Source organism: Phoenix dactylifera, chromosome 6 (genome assembly GCF_051530095.1).
Source record: "Phoenix dactylifera cultivar Ajwa chromosome 6, Ajwa_hap1_PhDact_Kaust_v1.1, whole genome shotgun sequence".
NCBI lineage: Eukaryota > Viridiplantae > Streptophyta > Magnoliopsida > Arecales > Arecaceae > Phoenix > Phoenix dactylifera.
The window spans coordinates 1,683,614-1,701,564 of NC_143195.1; the positions used below are offsets into that span (position 1 = coordinate 1,683,614).

Here is a 17,951-nt window from a genome sequence, read left to right on the forward strand (position 1 = left end):
TGTGTATCAGAGTATATATGTTTGATGTTTAACTAATTATCAGCCACGAAGCTGATTTGAGTTCGCATGCCAAAATGTCTCTTGCCTACTGGTTATATGATACGCAATCTTGTGCAATCAGTGACCGTAATGGAGGTACCTGTTCATTTTAGTTCTGAAATGATAATCTATCAGCATTGACACTGTCTGTTAGTGTGGTATCATGGTATCAATTGGCAGCACAACATTGCACAAAAAATAGTACTATCATGATGTGTATCATACCAAGTCAAAATGCTAGTTATTGCCTGTTCTTTAGTTGCCTCCACTTTTACATTTTATTCATGTCTTCCAAGATGAGTAGCTGCCAGAAAACATCATGTTTAATGATTTAATTCATTCTCTAGGGTTCTTTGACTCTACCATTGTTGGAAAAAGAAGAATAAGGAAAGAGAATTATATTTCTACCCGTCTTTACAATGTACATGAGCAACCTTTATATAGTACTAGAAAGCTGACGAAGTTTGGTAAGGCCGACTAAGTTTGATACAAGTAATCACAAATCAATCAAGGTGAAGTTTGGTACAGCCGACTAAGTTTGGCACAATCAATAAATCAATGGTCCTACAATGATTTTAATATTTTTCCTCAAACTCAAGATGGTACTATACATGCCAACTTGAGTTTGAAAATTGGATCACGAATGGATCGAAAAACTGACTTACTAGATGAAGAGCTGGAGTAGTAGCTCAAAAGTTGATGTAGCAAATTAGGAGCTGAGAGAGAAGGCAACTGAAGCTCGACAATACTTGTAGACAAAAGCACCATAGAAGAAGAGCAAGGGATGATGGAGTCGGAGGCAGTAAATAAAATCGGAGATTGAGGACTGGGGTGGCGCCATGCAGATGTACGTCTTCATGATCGAGAGCGGGACCACGCCTGCTGAGTTTATCTTCGACAAGCTTCTGACGAGATGATGCGACGTGCTGCTGGGGTTTGGAGCAGGACCGCACCTGCTAAGTTTATCTTCGCCAAGCTTCTGACGAAACGGTATGGCGCACTGTTGCTGGGATTTGGGGTGAGACCGCGCCTATCGAGTTTACCTTCGCCAAGCTTCTAACGAGACCATATGGTGTGTGACGGCGAATGTGGATGTGCTTGCGATCCTCCTCTCCGCCAGATCGAGTAGTGGTCGGCGGCGGCGGCGCAGGCGCGAACGATGGATGCGGGCGGGTCTTCGCCGGTTCCATCTTAGGGGTTTTCCCCTTCTTTGGGAGCCTCTGCGAACAACGAGCACGCGGAAATAGGGAGGGCACGACAAGAAAAAGAGTTTTTTTTTTGTATGTGTTATTCTCGGCTTGGGAACAACCCTCCCCCACGTGAAGCAAACCGAGAGAGAGAGAACACTGAGCCCCCATAGCATCCAAGTGGGCCGACGTCACTTTTCGATCGGAAATCAAATAAAAAATAATGAAAAAAAAAGAAAGAAAAAAGAAAAAAAGAAGGCTAGGGTTTTATCACGATTTCGATGAGAAGAAGGGGGCTTTGAAAGTAGCCGAGGTCGGAGCCCTAGCTACCCTCTCAAATGAGGTAGGAGAAACAGAGGATCTGTGAGCCACAATATGGCAGAAAAGATGATGGCACATATTACATGATGGGTGACTCTGATACCATATTGAACAAAGAAGAATAAGAGCAGAGATTTATATTTCTATCTGTCAATTATAATGTACAGGAGCAGCCTTTATATAGTACTAAGAATCTGACGAAGTTTGGTAAGGCCGACTAAATTTAGCACAATCAATCAATCGATGGTCCTATAATGATTCTAACAACTATAATAATAAAACAATAGTAGAAAAGGAACAACACCTCTAATATTGCTCCTTTTTGTGAAGCCTCCGTTTGCGAGCTTAATGAATTTATCGAAAAAGCCATCAATTTTGAGCTTCTTCACAGTATCAAATTGCTGGTGAGTTCATCTGAGTAGAAATTTGTGTTAGGGGAGCCTCGAACAGGCATGTCTTCCCATGCGAAAGACGAGAGAAGCTTTCCATTGCTTGGAGATGCTTATCGACATAACCTTATGCTCACAGTTCCATATTCATGTCTTATGATTTATGCCTGCAACTAACTCAATCCAGGCATGGTTCACACATCATAAAAGTTGTGGGGTTCTCAATAAATCTCAAGAATCTATGAGTCACCAGTGCCATGTTAGATAGGCAATCTTAAGGGCGGATTTAATTTCACCATCACATAGAATGCGACGTGGGCATATCCACAGAATCTAATCTTTAAGTTTGTTAACATTGTGTGGTATATTGAAAGAGAAATGCTGAGTTATGTGATTCTGACTAAGGAACCGAGGCATTTGAAAGGGAGGGAGATCACTAGCTAAATTAATTAGCAATACTTGCTTAAAAAAAGGGGGTAATTCGTGCATTTTTACTCAAGTGTTCGATCAAGTCGGTCTAAATTTACTTCTTTTTTTTTGTTAAGCGTACAATGTTATCTCCGTGTGTAGCTTTCAATCCTTCACACGTTTCGGGTTTTTTATTATTATTATTTTTGTACTAAAAACGGAAGTATTATATATAAGATGTATGGATATAGACAACAAAATAAAAAGTAATATATCTCGGAGAGTACGGGGTAATTCCGTCTCTTTCACTCAGAGGTGGTTCTCCGAATGGTCTAAATTCACACGTTTCTGTTTATCCATTCATGTTGCAACACATGATTGGAAAATATTTTCTGAACCTCAAAATTCAGGAAAGATGGGCTGCCATGCTCTGCACTTAGAAAGCTAGTGTGAAAAAGATGGAATTCAATTGAGTATTACTTCATGCATACATATATTTCGTGAGACTAATAAGATAGCTAATTAGATTGCTTCGTGCGAGCATACTATATTAAAGTTGTGGAATTCATTTTTTATTTATCATGATATTTTGATAATATTCGAGTGATTAATACAAGTGGATATATTCAGGCCTTGTTTGGAAAAACTTTTGAAGGACCGAAAATCACTTTCTGATTCTCTAAAAGCACTTTTGAATAAAAAAAAAAGGGTGTTTGGTAAAAATTTCAGAAAATTGTTTTAGCTTTTCTAGAAAACTAAAACAGTTTTTTGTAAGAAATTCCATTTTGAAGCTTTTCCAAAAAGCTGTTTTGAGCTTTGTCGGGAAGCTTTTTTTTTGATCAAAATATTCCCATTTAAAAGTCCCTTTTTTTCTCCCAAAATCTTCTATCTGCCTCTTCCTTTCTCACCCATCCCCTCCCTCTCCCTCTCTATCTTCTTCTTCCTCTCAACGTGGCTGCCCATTTCTTTTTTTTTTGTTTTTGTTTTGGGAGGCAACCCGTGGCTGCCCACGGTGGAAGCCATCACGCCGGCCACCACCCGTGGTCGGCGATCCCTTTACAGGTCGTCGCGACGCCACTTGTGGCATGCGGCCAGCTCGTGGAGCGGCCAGGCTCGGCCGTGGGGTGGCCGGGCCTCCGCTAGCCGCAGGACCATGGCATCCCAGTCGTGGGACCGCGGAGGCGAGCCGTAGCGAAGCCCCCATGGCGGCCCCCTCTTAGGCCCCTCCCGCAGCTAGCCGCGGCCGCCCCCTCCCGCGGCTAGCCTTGGCTGCCGCCTCTCAGGCCTAGAGTTGGGCACTGGGCCGGGCCGCCCACGGCCCGGCACGGCCCGGCCACGGCCCGGCACGGCCCGGCCACGGCCCGGCACGAAGCGGGCCGTGCCTGGCACGGCCCGCTAGCTACAGTACCGGGCCGTGCCTGGCACGGCCCATTTAAGGGGGCCGTGCTGGGTCACGGGTTTCTGGCCCGCGGGCCGAGCCCGGCACGGCCCGCTCTTGGCCCGCGGGCCAAGCACGGCACGGCCCGCGGGCTAGCCCGGCACGGCCCGTCTCCATAAAAATTAATGCTTCATAAATTTTTTTAATAAATTAATACATATTGAAAACTAAGGATTTATTAATATAAAGCCACCTTAATGGTGGGGGGTTTGGCATAGACCCCTACCAGTTTATTAATTTAAATCAAAATGGTACATGAAGGGAGGTTTGGACCTTAGTCTGACCTCCAGAATACAATAAGAAAGGGCCGAGGTTTGGACCTTGGTCTGACCTCCAGAATACAATAAAAATGTACAATTATAAAAAATTAAGAAATCTTACTAATCATCAGTGATTCATTGAATCAGTATTCACTCTTCAGTAGTGCCTCAGCATCCAACCAATCTTTGAAGCAGAGAAGCATCTCCACCGTTTCGCCCGTCATCCTACTTCTCTTTTCGTCAAGAACACGCCGACCTGCACTAAAAGCGGATTCCAATGCTACCGTGGACATCGGCACAGCTAAAATATCGCGTGCAATTGCAGACATAACAGGATATTGATTTCTAACACTCTTCCACCAAGATAATACATCTAGATTCTCTATTTGATTTTCATCATATGCAGACTGAAGATCATTTCGTAAATAAAATTCTAGTTCACTATTTAAAGATGAAGAAGATGAAGATAAACTTGAAGCATGTGTGTGTTTTCTCTGTGCAATGAATGAAAAAATAGATGACGAACGAGAACTACTAGAATAAGAAATAGAGGTTTGTACGGAAAATCTAGATCCACGAATTTTTTCATCATATATAGCATAAATATCATAAAGAAGTTGTTTTACCTTATTTTTAGCAGGTTCAGGATCTTGATTCATATTTTCACAGTATGCATCAAGTAAAATTAGCACGCCATTTAATTTAACTCTAGGATCAAATACAGCAGCTAAGTTATGCATAGGACATATCTTGTCCCAATACTCATTCCATTTAGATTCCATTAGGTCAATAATAGGCATTAAAACATCATCATATCTATGTTCTGCAAATTTTTGACTAATTATATATGCTTGTTGTAAAAATGAACATGAAGTTGGATAATAAATACCAGAAAGAACATTGGTAGCATTATAAAAACTAAGCAAAAAATCTTTCAAAATTTTTCCTTTATTCCAATCAGTTCAATCAATGTAAAGCCTAATCCACGATCATTAATATATGCACTTAATAAGTTTTTATATGGGTATGCATCATGTATCATGCTATATGTTGAGTTCCAACGAGTAATTACATCAAGTTTAAATTTTTTAAAACGTTTACCATGATTTATACATAGTTCCTTAAATTCTTGAAGTCTTGATCTTGAAGCATGAATAAAAGAAACTGCATTTCTAATTTTTGAAATCACATCTTGAATCATGCCCATGCCAGCTTGAACAGAAAGATTTAAGATATGACATGCACATCTAATATGCAATAAATTTCCATCTAACATGGGATGCAATGAGTCTTTTAATAATGCAACAGCAGAATTATTATTAGATGCATTATCAAAAGTAATAGACATAATTTTATCATTAATATTATATGAACATGCAGTTTGATAAATGACATTTGAAATTTGTTGCCCAGAATGTGGAAAATCAAGAGCACGAAAAGCAAGAATACGTTTATTTAATTGCCAATCATTATCAATATAATGAGCAGTAATGACAATAAAACAATTACTACCTACAGATGCTAACCAAATATCAGAAGTTAATGAAATTTTTACATTTAAAGTAGAAAGTGTTTCAATTAAACTTTGTTTCATTGCTAAAAAGTTAGTCATAGCTACTCTTCTAAATGTATGCCTACTAGTTCTTTTGTAAGCAGGTTGTAGGTTTAATTGAACATATTCTTCAAAATTAACAGATTCACATAAACTAAAAGGTAATTCATCCTTAACTATCCATTTTACAAGTGCTTTTCTTTGATTTTCATGATTATATGCAAAATTACCTACAAGTAATCCCCCTTGTATATTAAGGGTACTTTGAGTTTGAGCATGAGAATCATGCATCCTATGACTCTCTTGATGTCTTTTTAAATGCCCTGTTCCCCCACTACTACTACAACTATAAAGTTTGACACATTTTTTACATTTAGCTTTCCAGACTCCATCAACCATAAATCTATCAAATTCATTCCATACAGCACTAGTCCTCTTACGAGAAGAGGTTTGATCTTCACTCGGTTCACTAGTTCTAGAGGAACTAGGAACATGGGGTTGGGGATTAGTTTCTTCTCCCTCAGAAACAGGAGGAATGCCAAACTGACTTTCCTCAAAAGATGACATATCTAAATTGATGAATTCAAAAAATAAAAACTAACCACAAGGAGGAATTGAGTAGAGGGTCGGAGGGCAGAGGCAGAGCCGAGATTCTGAGCTTCCTCTTGTGCTCTCAACAGGAGTGATCTTCTCTTCTCAACAGGAACCTCCTCTTGTGTAGCACTTGAACACTTGCTAAATGCAAACTAAAAATTAAATTGCTAGAAGAGCACTTTAGAAGAGAGAAATAATAGTAGTAGAGAAGGAGAGAATAGTTGATTTGGTGTGGTGAGAATGAGGGAGGAAAGGGCTATTTATAGAAGCCCAAAATTTTTTTTCCCAAAATACCCCTCAATTTTGCTGTTTTTGGACTGTTGGGAGGGGCAAAATTGGAATTTTTCCAAAATAGCTGTTGGAAACGGCTATTTTTCTCCCCCCCTCTCCAGACGGGCCGTGCTAGGCACGGCCCGCCAATAGACGGGCCTGGGGCCGGGCCGGGCTACTGTTCTGTGCTGAACGGGCCGTGCCCGGCACGGCCCGCTTCATAAGCGGGCCGGGCCAGGCACGGCCCGTTTAGACCTCGGGCCCGGTGGGCCTGGGCCAGGCCGGCCCGGCACGGCCCGATGCCCAACTCTACTCGGGCCCCCTTCCGTGGCCGCTGTGGCCCGGTTCCCTTCCAACGCCGTCGGCCTTGCAGGAGGAGCAGAAAGGAGAAGAAGGGGAGGGAGGAAGGAAAAAAAAGAAAAGAAAAAAAGAAAAGAAAAGAAAAAGAAGAAAAAGGAAAGAAAAGAAGAAAAGAAAAGAAAAAGAAGAGAAGAAAAAAAAGAAAAGAAAAGAAAAAGAAAATAAATAAAAAAATAAATAAATGCATAAATAAATATGTATATAAATAAATGAATAAATAAAATAAATAAATAAGATAATAAAATAAATATATTTCAATGAAATAAAATAATAAATAAATAACTAAATAAAATCAATAAATAAATAAAAAGAAAAATAATGAATGAGTGGCAAATAATTTGATCTAAATAAATAAATAAATATAATATAATATTTTACTCTAATAATTATAATATTTTGTATCTTTATTACTGTATTATACTATAAATATAATATAATATTATATTATATCATAATACATTGATATATTATGTTAAATAATTTAATATTATATTAAATTATCATGCTATAGTATAGAATGTTATATTACTATATTATAATAATATTATATTACATTATAGTAATATTATACTATATTATATATTTATATATTAATATATGTTATATTTTATTATGTTCTGTTGTATAATCTATGCAATGTCCTTTTTGGCAATTTTGTTGTACAAAAATACTTTCTCAACTTGTAAGTGCCACAATACCTTATAAATATAGTTACCAAACAGTAAACAACTTTTTATAAAAGCTCTACTTTAGAAAGCTCTATTTCCAACGGCTCTACTTCTAAAAGCTCTATTACCAACAACTTTTCTAAACAGGGCCTTACTCAATTACTCGGTGAAGTTGCCAATTAATTAAAAAAAAAGAAGAAGAAAGAGAGATGAAGCCGGTGGATGTATTTGCGCTAAGAATTTTGTGAAGTAGCCTATCAATTAAGAGAGAGAGAGAGAGAGAGAGAGATGCCTCGATCGAAAGTAGCACCAAGAAAGACCAAAGAATACATTACTCGAATGGCTTCAAATGGCGTGCCCTGCCCTCGCATCTCCCCAGACTAGAAAGGAATTAAGCTACTCCACTAGAGCACCATAAGCCGTGATACTTCGCACCAGACGCTCATTTCACTGGTTCATCACTGCTGGGGAATTTTCGCCCGATCCTTTTGGAAGGTCAAGATTGGTGGAGCACTTTAGAACAAGATCCTCCCCCCGAGAATAAAATGGACCAACGAAAGGCATGGGCAGACAGCAATCCACTAGGGGCTCGTTTGGTTCGCGGGAAGCATTTTTCTTCCTAGGAATATGATTTCTGGAAAACAAATTCCTAGAAAGAGGATGCCTAGGAAAGTACTTTTGGCATGTTTGGTTGACCAGGAAAAAGTGACAAATTTCCAAGATGCTTATGTTTGGTTGGCCATCCACTTTCCTAGGAAAGTTATATATAATTCCTATTATGCCCTTAATAAAATTTAGGTTTTTAATGCCTCTTTAATGCTTCTTTAATGCTGAAGGGACTTTTTGGAAAAAAGTAAAAATGGAGCGATTCCCGCCTCATGGGAAAGTAACTTTCCCATGTTTCTCATGGGAAAGACTTTCCCATGAAATGTGGGAATCACATTCCCATGGGAATACAACTTTCCCTTCTCTCTCCTTTGAAAACTCCAACCAAACAAGAGGCATTTCATTACTTTCCCGTTGACCACACTTTTCCTCATTCTTTTCCCGCAAACCAAACGAGCCCTAGAAGATCACTAAGGGCCCGGTATTGCTTTAACCTTCGTGCAGACCCCCCCACCAAACTCAGTGAGTGTTACTTGTCCTTTTGTGTTCAATAATACATACATACATACATATATGCTTTCCAGCTTGTATCAACTGTTCCTTGATTGTTCCTGTCCAGTTTCTCTCCTCTTATACTCTCTAACAGGATAAGGCTGTAGCCAAAAAAAAAAAAAACAAAAACAAGAGGTCATCCATAGATCAGTTTTCTAGATGATAGCTAGCTTACTAATAAAATCTCTTGATAGTTATATTAAATATATAAAATTAATCTGTCCTTTTTGTAATTTAGGAATACTTGAAGATGGATACTAATGGGATTTAGTTCATTAAAATTAATGGCTTTGTTGTCTAAGCTCAATAGCTCAATTCTTTGTGTTCATGTGACACAAAGAAGTTGGACAATGATGTGCATATTGGCATCATATCAGCATGGAGGAAACTAAGGTAAGATAGGAATGGAGTGTCTACATTTTTTTAAAAAAATTTTATAATGAATTTCAACTTTTTCGATTAGTATATGAAAAGTTTTTGTTTTTTTGAGCAAAATGATGGCAAGCCATAACTTATTTCATTGATTAAAAAAAAAGGTTGGAGGGAAGCAAAAGCAAACTTAACGCTCAAAGAGGGAAAAAAGAATAAACCAAAAGGGAAAAAGAAGACTTCGATGCTCAAATATGTAGATACTAGTCATCTCCACTACTCTTTTATACATACAAAATGGATCAAAATTAGATATCATGCGAAAAGTCTGCCCCAAACTAAAGCAAGAACAAGATGATATCTGAGAAATTAAATAAATAATTAGCGTGGAGGTGAATCAAAACGCATGAATCTAGTAAACCTGAACTTTAAAATCGTGTTATCAGTTGATCTTAAAAATTTATAGTAACAGGGAAAAAGATAAATATCTACCTATTTAACAACCAGAATTTCTGAGTTCAAATATTTGAGTCTATACATATGTACGTAACTCTAGTGCAAGAGGAACTAACTCTCTTTCTCTCACAAATGATAGGAAAAAGGTCAGTAATATATAATAGATTTTTAAGTTGTTGAATGGAACAACAACAATCAATCAAAGTAGAGTCAATTCTTGTTGATCCTTGTGAAAAATAACTAAATAATTAAATTCAAGGAAGGTTTTGGTCAATTTGTGAGGTAGAAGTTCAGTGTCTTCATCAATGCTGCGGGGCAATTTATTGAATATAGCGATGCCAACCCATTACATAACGTGCTAATTCCATATTTTTTTAAAAACTGAAATTCCATCTTTCTAAGAGATGGTGATATTAGAAATTTTTCTCTTTTCTCGACTCTACATATAAAAGTAAAACAGGCCGATCAGTTTAATCAAACTACGCATTTTCAGCTAACAAAAGATCAAAGAGATGCTCGCAAAGAGTATAAAAATGGTGACACTTGATTTTATTTCTTAGGCATGGTTTGCATGAATGGCGAACAACATCAGTGACAGGCTAGCATAAGTTTGATGCACTTGTTCAATTCTTATTTTTTGGATCCAAGGTGGCTGATATTAATCAATTTCACGGTTGTGACATGTCGGGTTGCATGGATAGGGGCAGTCGATCTTCTGAACGGCACTCCGGCCATAAAACCAGTCTCCAACTGCTTTTGCAATTGACTGCAAAAAAGAGAAAAATAAGAAGATAAGACAGACTATAAAAGATATATACTGGGAATAATCATAAATTCCATTTTGTAAGCATAATATTAAGTAATCTCCATTTAGATACAAAATCCTCGGTTCGAAGGCAACATAACAGCCTACAACATGCAACAATATAATACATCTATAACAAGAGTGAAAAGTTACAAAGAAAATAAATAAATGCATCAGTAGCCTGCAACTGCATTATAATTCTAATCATCCCATTTCGGGCGCAGAAGTTATGACAGAATACAGAATTCCTCAAGAAAAAAAGAAATTAGTGATCGACACATGAAAACTGCCACCTCTGTATATTTGGAATTAAGTGGGAGATGGTATAGCTTACCATCCTATCTATAGCAGGAGAATTACTGCTTAACCATGTTTCCTGAGCCCCTGATTGGCAGTGGGAATAACATGAGTCTATAAACATGCCTACTGATGGAGAATTCCTGGGCAGTGCACGTAGAAACTCTGATCTGAAACCTGTCATAACATCAAAAAATATGTTAATCTCATATTCTTCAAACACAACAGAACTGTTCAACTGACCTGGAGAAACCATAATCTCCAATTAAATTAAACCTGTAATAATTCATGACTCCCAATTATTAAATGATGATGTACATGTTGCTGCTTCTAAGTCATAACTAGGCAATAAGGAAGAATTTGTAATTGGGCATACTATATATGGATCTTGATACAATATCTGTTTTAAATAATAATGAACGCATGACTTGCTAATAGAATTTCTGTTTATAGAATTTCAGTGTTGGAAACTCTGAAAATCCAAGCCAGACCGGCGACTTGCCATACAAAAGAAACTTTCAGTGATCGGTATCAACTTAAAAGTGCTGACCTTGCAGGGCCTGAAGTTGGCTTGAAGAACACTTCTTTATATCAAGCTTGCATTCACTCCAAATTTTACGGGGATCAGAAGGACTTGGTGCAAAAATGTTCTTGATCTGCAATTTGAGACAATTTATTCACTGCTCAGATGTTTTGTGAAACAAGCAATGATCTTTCAGTATATCTTTGGTCAAAAAAGGTTCATTCAGCATATAAGACGTTTCTAAGAACTGCAGAAAGGTTCAAGTCTGTTCTTCCATGGTAAAAGTCGGTGCGTCATCATCTTGGAATATTAAAAGAGCATATGTGATATACTAAAGCAAAGATCTTTTACTATATCTTGTGCATTAAAGGAAAACCATGGTATAACAGGGGCTTGAAGTATAGAATATAACCTCATTTACAGGGGCTTGATAAGAATATTTAGTTAGCTGAAGAAAGATATTGCGGCTATTGTTTCAAAAATAATTCAGCAGAAAAACTCTTTGGGTTCATTAAGCGTGATAAGTCAAAAGCAGCAAAATATATTTGAGGAAATTGTTACCTGCCATGCATCATATGCTGCATTTAATATGAAAAGTGGCGTGCGCATATTCTGCACCACATACTGTGGGAAAAAGCACTGCATATACATTTAAACCATGTTGGTAGGATGGTATTCTAAGGTTCATAATACCACAATTTTTTTTTTCTGGTAATGCCTTAATACCACAATTGAGAAAAATATTACTTACCAGGCTTGGCGGAAACCTTGAAGTGCATGAGGACGGCAAATTCTTTGCTGATCCCTAGAAGAAATACAAGTTCCAACTTAGCATGCATTATTAAATATTACTATTAAGACTAGATGATATTACATAATTTTAAGCATGTCAGAAATGATATTATTATTTAAGAAGTAATTACACAGGTCATAAGTTTATCTCGAGTTAGAATCTTCTATTTCCTTCTAAAACCATCTCATGGGCAGGGGCTTGTCACTGACCCAAACAGTACCATGAATACAATAGTTGGGTTTATATATAGTCAATAAAAAAGAACTAAGTAAACTTACATGGGTGGTCACAACTTGATTATAGAAGTCTTTGATTGTCTCTTTTCCAGAAACATCCTTCCTGTCATAATATTGCCAAAGAATGTCATGCTAGGATTTTTTTTTTTTTTTATTAGCAAAGTTCGATAACCGGGAGTAGTTCTCTGGTATAATGAGCAAATTCTAACATGGAAGCACAGAATATGAGCGTACGCATCGATAAAATAACCAGCATCTGAGAAGCATTTAACTCTTGCACCAGCTGGTAGAAGATCATGAAAGCTGTCACAGTGTAGTATGGATGCCAAACCACCAGCTGAACAGCCAGAAAGAAGAGCCTGCAACCATTCTTCATACTATGAGGACACCATATAATACAAATAAAACATTTGGCTACTTTACAGGAACCCACATTTTGTGCTTTGTTCATCCCCTTTGCCAATAGTTCGTCCATAATAGCACGCCAAACCCTAGCTCCTCTAAAGTGAAGATTTGTTGCCTAATTAGATGATGACATAAAGTCCAACATTATATTCACAAATTCCCGATTTGTAAATAAAAGAGAAAAATATATTAACCAAATAGCAAGTATAGCACATTTTGCATAAATGCAATGCAGAACAGACTTACAGGATTTACTGCCTCTATATCACCGGTAAATGATGAACCGTCACAGTATCGAATCTTTACCTTGTTCCAGTTATAGAAGTCTACATGTATCCCCAGAAACATTAAAAATGCAAGGAAATTAATTAAATGCAGCAACAGTGGATTGCTAAAAATGAATGTAAAACTTAATCTCAGTGACCAATTTTATAAAATATAGGTAAATATGTGATCACTTAGTTGTGATATATCAAAGAGAACCATTTACAAATGGCAGGTGACTACAGTAACAAACTAGCCCTTTGGAGGGCAAAGGTTAATAGTTAAGAAGAATAATTAGTTGTCCTCTAGCAAGGACTTGCATTTGGAGTCCAAAGAGCAAATAATACTATTAATGAAGTGGTTGAAACTACATACATAACCAGGACTTTTCAAAAACAATTGTACTTCTTGCAGAACAAGCCATCCCACCATATGTGTGAGGAGATGATAGACTCATAGTACTAAACCATGGAGCCCCTAGTTTCCATTAAGCAATGTAAGGCCCTTCTTTGTATAAAGTGACATACCGGATATACCTGAGAGAAACATTCCTTGGTTTTGTTGTCTCATGGATTTTTTGCATATGAAATAAACGGAGTATGTTTTTAATGGGTAGTTTTCATTAATTCACATGATTTGCATGCAACTTTCCTATCTTGCCAGTCGATTCATCCAGAAGCCCATAAAAAGATTTATGCTTTATTTTTTTTTTTTCATCATTCAGGATTCTCTAGACCTTGGAAATTAGTTCACCTAACTTCATTCAGCTGCGGGATATTGGAAATTGGATAATGCGGCTTAGCCGAGAATCAGCTATCCCTGACCTAAGAAAACCTGAAGTACACTTATCCAGCCTTCATGACAGCATAGCTTCATCTAGGTTTGGTCAGGTAAGTTGGTATGAAGTTGATTATTTCGCAATGTTTTAGATGTTCCTTTTGCCTCCGGTTCAAACTGGGTTGCAAAAGGGTCATTTGGAAGAAACATCTGGAATAATGGGAGAATTCAGCCGCTTATTTATACAAGGCCTAGAGAATTTATTAAAAGCTCTCCTTTTCCATCTTTTTTTTTTGCATTCATTAAAAGAATAAATCTCTAGAAAACCTTCATATACTCATTATACCCAACTGCAACATAAAATTCAGATTAATTTCATTCACTAGTGGTATTGACAATATCCATCAAAGGAGATAATTGTTGAATGCTATACCAGGATTTAAATTTTGCTGGTTGCCTAAAATTCCAGAGAAGGAAAGCTGCTTCATATACTTAGAGGAGCCTCTGAAGTTCCCTGTGCGTTCTTTACACTCTTCAACATTACTGCACCATCCTCCTCCCTGAGAAAGATCAGTTAAAAAAGAAAAAAAAGACATGAGTCCATCTAATAAAAGGTGGAACCCCGGGGAACTTGCGACATCCAACAAACTTAAATTTTTCCTTTGCTGGCAAAGAATTCGTCTTTGACTTTTAGCAACTCATCACGAGGGTTGTATATTTCTCGTTCCTCTGCACTCTGCAACAAGTATCATGGTAGATTATTTGTGTTGCAATAAGTATCTATATCCTAGACATTAAAAACTATGTAGAATATCCATGAACGATTCTTGAAGTTGTTGCATTCCTTGTGGATCTTCAGCTCATCTACAACAATCATTTCTGGACTGGCAATGGTGATATATGCCAATGTTGGATCTCTTTATACCTCAGACTCAGCAACCAAAGATACCGATTCAGTCAAAATATAAGAACCTATCGTCACTTGAATATGAGCATCACAGAAGATTGAATCTGAGACTCCATACCAATGGATTAACAGAAGAAAGCATATTGTTTCTCGTCCTTATGAAATGAAACTGGGTGGATCTTCCATTTTTTTTGCTCAATTAAAAAAAAGAAAGAAGAAAGTATTTTAGTTCTAATATTCCAACAACAGCAAGAAGATCTAACCGACCTCCATGTGAACCAACCAGTTGTTCACCCCTGGGCCAAAACCCGGTGCAAAATGATAACCTGGGGGACTTCCATCCAAACAGACTGCATATTAATTCAGAAACCATAGAGCCAAAGACATGGTTAGATTCAAGAAGAGGAAACGGGGTGTAGTTTCTGAACAAACAGAAAGTCCTAGTAAAAAGAAATCATGTTAGTCTGATAAAGTGAGAGCAACATTGCAGGTGGTAATGATAAAATTATCCGACCTGCTCCTTTGGCCACAGCAGCTTGCACAAGAGTGAGAGGAACATCGAAACCTTCCACTTTCAGCGAGATTAGTAGATTTAGTAAGATTAAAAGATAAATCCATGCTCCTGGTTTACCACCAATCATTCTGCAGGATCAATGTGAGCACATTAAAACAGAGCAAGCACCATAGCATCACTACTATAAACAACACATCTGTTAATAATAGCCGCAGCCATGAGGCTCCCTGGAATTTTCAGCCTTTCGTAAGAAAAACTCGAAGAGTGCGTCAAGAATCTGTCCAATGTTAATGGTTCCAAAATTTAAAATTAATAAAGCAAATTCCTTTATGCCTAAGTAAATATTGGTGGATGATTAGGTTTTGAATATATGATCGGCAACTGGCTAACAATTAGCACTAACTATAACTCTATAAGTACTTTTTCCTTTTTTTTCTGTTTCTTTACTAAATGATGAACAAACGTTTATTGGATCAATAAACATCAATTTCTTAACATCTGGAGGAGGAGCTGGAGAAGTCTTGGCAACAAATTTGTTTCCTTTATTCCTGATTTGATCAAGTGAGCTCTCATCATCCTATTAAGGCAAACAAAACCTAATTTTCTTTACTATAACATCAATATAGCAGTTTGACATGCAGAATTTTAAGCAGACAACGATAACAACGTTTATATATATGAAGGAACAAGTATGGACTATAACTTATTGATAAATGCTGATTAACAGAAAATTTCAATAGGATCCAATATGAGCACAGAATTGGCGACAGCAGTTATGAGCTTCTCATGTTGTTGATTATATTGAAAAGTTCGAAAAGAAAACTGCAATATTTCACAGCCTGGAAATCCAGATTCCAAACCCGATAACCAAAACTTCCCTTTTATTCCTTTCAAAAGCTGATGCTATCCACTTTTTAAGATTCCAGAAGACAGTGATGCCCACTCAACTATTTCCCAGATACCCTTCACCTGAACTAATTAAAAAAAGATCCAGTTCTTATATTTTTATTCAGGAATCCACTGCCTTCCCCTGCATCTACCAAACCACCACTAAAAATTTCAGAAAAAAAAGAATTTTCAGCTAAAAAAAATAAAAACAAAAACAAGACTCCATGACGGGAGCAAAGAAGAAAGGAAAAATAAAAAGCAAATCACATCAATAACACCTCACTTAGTCTACTGGGAACTGTTCAGAGGAGCACGGTATTTTTGCAGAGATATATAAAACAAATGCACAGCCTCTCCAACTCCAAGACCAAGAATAGAGAAACTTCAAACCAAATGAAATGCATACAGCTCACCTGAAATATCTGGAGATGGCCCAAACTCCACCATTTAAGATCTCTTTCTACATATATTTATACCACCGCAAGTTACCACAGAGCCATCTCTCTCTCTCTAAGGGCTTTCACGTGAAGAGAGACCAAGAGAGGGAGAGGCGATTCCTTTCCTCGTTGCTTCAGGGGCTATACCACGACCATCTTCGGGACGAGGCCCACTGTAACTGCGGTTTAGATTTTGCCAAACGGATCTCGGGCTGATGAGGTCCGGCCAGAACAGCAGTGTTGGATTCGGCGCCATTAAATGTGGGCTGGTTCGAGCGCGTGTCGAGTATTTTACGCCGTCCAGCTGCAATCTAACGTAATCTATTGACAGTGTGTTCTTGTCGGCGGCTCATCCGGAATGGCGCCAAATGTCGGGTGGAGCATCCCCGTCGGTACGCGGACCAGAAACCGGTTTCCAGCTGGTGGTTTATTAATCTTGCCCTATCTATTGTTCACGTGCATGCAGCTCTGATCTTGTCCTATTTATTATTCCCAGTAAGGATAAAAATAAATTAATATATATATATATTATTTAAATTTATTAACATATAAATGAAAATTTAAATATCTGACTAATATTTATATCTGTATTTATATCCGTTAAAAAAAAATCTAAATATTTAAATAGGCAGCCGTCCAATCTGTATATGAATATCTAATTCCAATTATAACGTTATTTAATTTTATATAGTACCTTAAAATTTTTAAAAAATAAATATCTATATTAGCATACTATTAACTTACTTTATCATTTGCTTAGTAATATTTTTTATTCTATAATCATAAAATTTAATTATTTAATTTATATTTATATTTTTAGTATCTGATTTGTATCCATATCTATTTAAAATAAATATGAATATTAATTTGTACATCTGATTAATATTCATATTCGTATTTATATTTATTAAATAAAACAAATATGAATATATATATATAAATATATACTAGATCTGATTTAGCTCCCGTTACTAGCTACACAGAAAAAACCTTGAGAAACACCTTAGTTGTCTCTCTCCTGTCATACAATGAAGACTTGGGAATAACCTACAGACTTCAAGCTTATGTCCACTGGTTGAGCTACTCTTTATCTTTAATCTGGTTGGTAGGCTGTCGTCCTATGGTGAGAAGGAAATGGACTCCAATCATTGCTCATCTCCTTTGCATTGGGATAGCAACATCAAACTGCCATTCCTCTTGATTAGCGATCATTTTTTGCGTCAAAATGCTTCAGAATATAAGAAATGTCTACATTTTCCGGCATATACTCAATCGGCAGGAATTTAATACAAATAACGGTATGTATGATTGCTGCTTAGGTAGCATGAAACATGTTCTCCATCTTGTTTTGCTTCACACATATTTACAAATTCTTGTTGCTTTTCTATTTTTAAAGTCAATAATTACCTAACCATTTATTTCATTCAGAAAGTACATGAATGAAATAAATATTCCATGGCTTCCTTTTGTGCAGTCCATGAGTTGGGAGGTCCACATGACATGCCACATTGCAGCCAAACAAGACCTGCCCTTATTAAACAAGTCCTGATTGGAATCCCTTATATTCAGAAAATTATAGCCCAAAGCCATCTCATGGGCTGTTCGGCCCAGGGCTCAATTGGACTCAAATTGGGCC

General features: G+C 37.2%; 1 protein-coding gene across 6 annotated transcripts; it reads right to left on the reverse strand.

Annotated features, from left to right (window-relative positions):
- Positions 1-9,995: 9,995 nt before the first annotated feature.
- Positions 9,996-16,603, reverse strand: LOC103713012 (pectin acetylesterase 8-like). 6 transcript variants are annotated; one of them, XM_008799765.5, is made up of 13 exons: positions 16,292-16,603; positions 14,991-15,118; positions 14,744-14,826; positions 14,003-14,129; positions 12,775-12,854; positions 12,557-12,643; positions 12,358-12,482; positions 12,166-12,226; positions 11,846-11,899; positions 11,656-11,733; positions 11,122-11,227; positions 10,609-10,748; positions 9,996-10,235 (listed from the first exon to the last, which is right to left on the reverse strand). In XM_008799765.5, the coding sequence occupies exons 2-13, from the start codon at positions 15,115-15,117 to the stop codon at positions 10,128-10,130; spliced, it is 1,176 nt and encodes a 391-aa protein (XP_008797987.2). In that variant the 5' UTR covers position 15,118; positions 16,292-16,603; the 3' UTR covers positions 9,996-10,127. The 6 variants fall into 6 exon arrangements, with proteins under 6 accessions (XP_008797987.2, XP_088579213.1, XP_088579210.1 ...); XM_088723087.1 differs by having other exon boundaries at positions 14,003-14,305; positions 16,292-16,531; XM_088723084.1 differs by having other exon boundaries at positions 16,157-16,298.
- Between the last annotated feature and the right edge of the window lie 1,348 nt (positions 16,604-17,951).

What these genes read in the sequence shown, in the direction of transcription:
- LOC103713012 (XM_008799765.5), bottom strand. Translation starts at nt 15,117, where the DNA reads ATGATTGGTGGTAAACCAGGAGCATGGATTTATCTTTTAATCTTACTA. An exon ending in TGCTGTGGCCAAAGGAGCAG is followed by an intron (nt 14,827 to 14,990) that starts GTCGGATAATTT and finishes ATTAATATGCAG; the next exon opens with TCTGTTTGGATGGAAGTCCC. An exon ending in CAGCATATGATGCATGGCAG is followed by an intron (nt 11,228 to 11,655) that starts GTAACAATTTCC and finishes CTCAAATTGCAG; the next exon opens with ATCAAGAACATTTTTGCACC.